Source organism: Haplochromis burtoni, unplaced genomic scaffold (genome assembly GCF_018398535.1).
Source record: "Haplochromis burtoni strain Fernald_Lab_line unplaced genomic scaffold, NCSU_Asbu1 Contig_29, whole genome shotgun sequence".
NCBI classification, from domain to species: domain Eukaryota; kingdom Metazoa; phylum Chordata; class Actinopteri; order Cichliformes; family Cichlidae; genus Haplochromis; species Haplochromis burtoni.
In genome coordinates this window covers 1,419,987-1,424,852 of record NW_024582390.1, presented here as the reverse complement: position 1 = coordinate 1,424,852, position 4,866 = coordinate 1,419,987, and the positions used below count along the sequence as shown (strand labels likewise).

General features: G+C 42.6%; 1 protein-coding gene across 1 annotated transcript in view; it reads left to right on the top strand.

Annotated features, from left to right (window-relative positions):
- Positions 1–3,794, top strand: part of zgc:162707 (UPF0524 protein C3orf70 homolog B) — a 16,113-nt gene extending 12,319 nt beyond the window's left edge. Inside the window, exon 2 of the mRNA XM_005918280.3 lies at positions 1,330–3,794. Coding sequence (XP_005918342.1) covers positions 1,330–2,018 — 689 coding nt within the window. The 3' untranslated portion in view covers positions 2,019–3,794. The remainder of the gene's footprint in view (positions 1–1,329) is intronic.
- The last annotated feature ends 1,072 nt before the right edge of the window (positions 3,795–4,866 follow it).

The following is a 4,866-nucleotide window of genomic DNA, read 5'->3' as shown; positions in this document are numbered from 1 at the left end:
TAGATAGATAGATAGATAGATAGATAGATAGATAGATAGATAGATAGATAGATAGATAGATAGATAGATAGATAGATAGATAGATAGATAGATGCAGTGTGGGGACTTTGTCAAAACTACTTAAATGAATGCAGGAAAGAACAATCAGATTTTGCTCGACCATGCAATACCATCTGGAAAGCATCTCATTGGCAGTGGTTACATTTTTCAGTGTGACAATAATCCCAAACACACCGCCAAAACAGTAAAAACATGGCTGGATAAAAAAACAACAACAAAAAAACCCCACCACAAGTCACAAAATATAAACAAAGGGCATTGCAAGACTTTGCATGACTTTACTGTGACATCGATAGGGATTTGTTAAGCTAGCATCTTTCTTAGATTTGGGCATGTACTGGAATGTGTGGGAGTGGTTGACGTTCACGTGCTCATGCTGTCTCCAGCATTGCTGTTGTGACTGAGATTGCTTGCTGTTGATATACGGTGTGTAGGTTTTCAGTCATCCAGGTCGCTGTAGTCCAAGAAGCTTGGGAAGAAAGCGATTGGACTCCGAAATTTCTTCAAGAAATTTAAAGTCCAGTCGCTTTCCTTCCTGGGAGCCAGTTAAACACACATCTGAACTGCAATATTCAGGCAGCACAGAGTTGGAGGTGGTGGGCTGCAAACAATGAGTAATATTTCTTAATATTTCTAATATTGCTGCAAGCTCCTTAGAATACAATGACATGGATGACTGAGAACCTACTCAAAAACCCAAATTTGATTTTTCCAAGGAAATTCTTGTCATATCATTGACGCTTGTTGATGCACATTGTGTCACTCAAACACACTCCTCTTCTCTTAGTGTTCTTTTTAACTATATACTGACATTTTCTTGCCTTTTTGGGAGCTGTGTTTCTCACTTTCAGATGAACATAATAAATCCTTGCTATTTTCCCTCCTTTTAAACATTTGCAGGGGAAAGCACTTGAGCCATCAGCTGGTAAACCCTTCACAACATTTAGCTGCAGAATTTTTCTTTGTGTTGTTTGGTGTTTGGCAGGTAGTTTAGTGGGTTTGAAGAGTTTTTCCTTTCTTTTTTTTCTGAAAGCAGCTGCATACTGATGACATATGCAGATGACAGAGGTGGGAGTAAATGGTGAAGGTGTGGGTCTGGAGACCAAAACGATTAGCTGAAAAATGCTACAAGTGGTTTAGGGGATAATTTTGTGTGGGTTTGTCACTATGTGCAACAGCTCTGCCATACAAGTAGGCAGTGGTGTCATTCTTAAAATACAAATGAATGTAATTGCATGTTTTGTTTTGTTTTATCTTGTTTTTCTTTAGGCAAGTACGTGTACCAGCCCATGACCAATGTGTGCCAGCTGCCCAGCACGACCGTGCCGCCTGTTGGCTCAGAGTACAGCAGCACCATCGACCTGTCCGTCTCTCTGGCCGAGCGCTTCCTGAAACTCGCCCCTTGCTTCAAGTCCCCGCCTCACCTGGAGTCCCCGAAGTACTGCGTGATCGCGGACCTGTTTGTGGATGACTACATCGTCAAACGTATCAATGGGAAGATGTGCTACGTGCAGCGTCCCCCGCCTCCTTTGCCAGAGCCGCCTCGTCCTCCTACCCCCCCACCACCTGCTCCAGCTACACCTACGGTTCCCGAAAATCCCAGCCAGGCTCAGCAACCACCCAAACCGACACCATCAACTCAAAATGCACCTGTGCAGCCAGTGCAGCAGGTATACGGTGAACACAAACACCCCTCCCCACTGGATAAGGTAAAAGGTCCCAAAATGGACCACTGTTCTTCTCCGTCAAGCTCCGAGGACTCCGGCATCAACGCCCTCGGTCTCCACTATTTGGAGTCCTGTGAGGAGGAGAGCGAGGAGGAGGAGGAGGAGGATGACGAGTTGAGCACAGATGGAAACTCCAGCCCTGGGAGTCTCTGGGATCAGGATGACTGTTCTCTGCTCTCTCCCTCCAAGTCTATGATAGAAATCATCGAAAAGATTGAAACAACTGTGTAACTGACATGGCATCAAGGTGGAATTGATCTATAAGGAACATCTACGGAGCAGAAGCTTATTATTGAGAATAACTCTCAAGGATTTATGACATATGGACCAGTAGGAAACACACCCCTCTCTAACGCTTCAGCAGGGCTTCGCCCGGTTGTTTTGGGATGAATTTGTTTTCCTGCAGGTGGCTGAGGACAGCGCACCTACAATCTGAAACAGCCTCTCCTCTGCCCGCATCCTCTGCACGGATTGAATTTGCTGAACTTATTACAATAAAGACAGAAGCACAAGAATATCAAGAACATGCACAGTTTACCAAAAAGACCTCCTCATGGTCGTGTGGAGAAAAATCAAAAATACAAAAAAGAATCTAGAGTAGGTGCACATCAGAGGAAATAGGAAAACAAGAAAAGGGGGACACTTTTTTTGTGACACTTCTCTTTAGGTATATATTACTGGAGCTAAATTATGTATGAACCAAGGTGGTATGAGTATGTTTTCATGATGATAATGAGCAGTTAGGTAATTATTGTGTTCTCCAGTCAGTCAGTCTGTCAGACTTCGCTGCAATTCAGCATTCGAGTGGCAGATAAGCATGCCGTCCCTTGTTCTCCGGTCAGTGACTCCACCCACACATATTAGTAATTCTGACTCTTCAGCGTAATAACCACAAGGCCAGCTACCTCTCGTGGGCCTAAAGCACACCGGCCTTTTAACCCCTTAATTACTCAGCTCTGAGCTGCTCAGAGCAGGCGCACCTGCTTTTATCGCATTATTAAAAAGATTTGTGGCCCACAGTTTGTCTGCACTTTACTGACACCATCACGGGCAGTAGGGTAGGTAGGTCAGTGTTTGACAATCAAGAATTACAGAGAAGCACATTCCTATACTGAACCTGCCAGTGAGGACCAAGGATACACTTATACCTTCTAAAAAATGTCTCAGACTTTACAGAAAATTCTTCTGACCACCTTTTCTGGTCAAGCTGAACTGAACGACAGTCCCGTTAAGCAAAACATGACTTGCACTGACCTCTATTAGCAGCCGAGAAATTGAATAGCACGGACGCGTCTCCGGTACAGCTGCAGTGACAGGGAGGGAAGTTGTCACAGTAGACACAAGTGAGACAAATATCGCTGAGGGAACATATCTAATTTATAATCTCATAATAATAATAACAATAATAATAATAAACCTACATTGTTAACTAGTTTGGGGACTTTTGAGAATGAAATGCCTTTTTCGTGATGACCAAAAGGGGGGTCTGGGGAGGTCATTCATTTTAGACTAGTAGGTTACATCTTAAAAGATATTAGAGTGTGAGATAGGATGCCTGAATACCTGTTGTGATGTTGTGATTGGCATAAGAAACGAGTAGAATATTAGTCAGATAGTAAAATGAAGCTGGGCGGCGTCTTTTATTTTAATGTTTAAAAACATTATTTTCCAGAGAGCTATCAGCAAAAATCACCACAGTTATCACAAATATTTATGGCTGCAATGTTATAAGCACTAGATGTTTAAAAAAAAAAGAAGAAGAAAAAAATCATTTTGCATGACTGCATTCACTTGCAGGATTCCCTCATGTCAAACTCCAATTAAAAACATGCTATCAAAGAACAAAGAAACCCTGTAATAGTTATTAAAACAAGGTGTTTTTATTCAGGGACAGCCCTGGACATTACACTGAGCACAGTCCCTTATAATGCAGTCAAAGAAAAATGCATTTTGTTCTTATTCTTGTTATATTATTATTTTCATATGAATAAATCTTAATGAAACTCACCTTTTTTCCCTCTCTCCTGGTTCATCTATTGTGGACACCGCGAACACCCTCTGTAAAAAGAAAATGCACTCAAACATCCTCCACACGACACACTGATGATGACTAATGCTCTCCAGAGCTGGAGTGGGTAACAAGAAAAAAACAAAGTAAAGTAAAGTGAGAGATACACTCGAACTGAGTCACTATTTCAGCTGTGGATGTCTGATCTAAACTGTGTTGAGGTATGTATCTTACTGCCTTTGAAAGCTTTAATTACTTTGTGCTGCACATTTTAAACATTTTAAAGGGGCAGGAAAAACATCGGGAGTAGGTTGTAGTGGAAGATTTAAGATTGGACACATTCTTTGCTTCAGCTTTATGTAAGACAGAAAACACTGAGCTTGTTCGATGGAGACAGAGACCCCCTCCCGGTTTCCTCTGGGCTTCTGTCGCAGACAGTCTTCTCCACACTTCGTCTAGCAGCAGATTTTATGAGAGACCATGCAAGCTTCTTTCTCACCTTGACTGCAAACTGAGATTGATTTCTCCACGCTTCTTTTTCCCCTTGCATTGTGTCTATCGATCCTTTGTGCAGAGAGAGAAAACCAAGGCTTGGATGAAATGTTAATCAGTTTATATAAATGTACATCCACTATTCTGCCCAAAGATGAAGAGGAGAGGAGTGGAATTGAATGCTGGAGAGCAGATGACATAGAGTGGGAGAAGAAGAGGAAAACCTGAGAGAGAATTTGTGGAGGGAGTACAGCAACAGGCAGGAGATGTGGAAGCTCAATTAGCGGGATGATGATGATGCAAGCACATGTAAAGTCGTAGGATGGACTTCATGTGTGCATACGAGTGTGTGTGTGTGCGCACGCTCCGGTCTGTGCAGACGCACACGCATTTTTACGGCGTTATGAAATAGTTCCCGTTTTTTTCAAATGGTACAGAGAGATTGCATGAAGAGATCACTGTTACTGTTAATCCCTCACAGCAAAGTCATTCGATTGGCAGGAACCATTGAGCAGTGACAGCATGCTCACACACACACACACACACACACACACACACACACACACACACACACACACA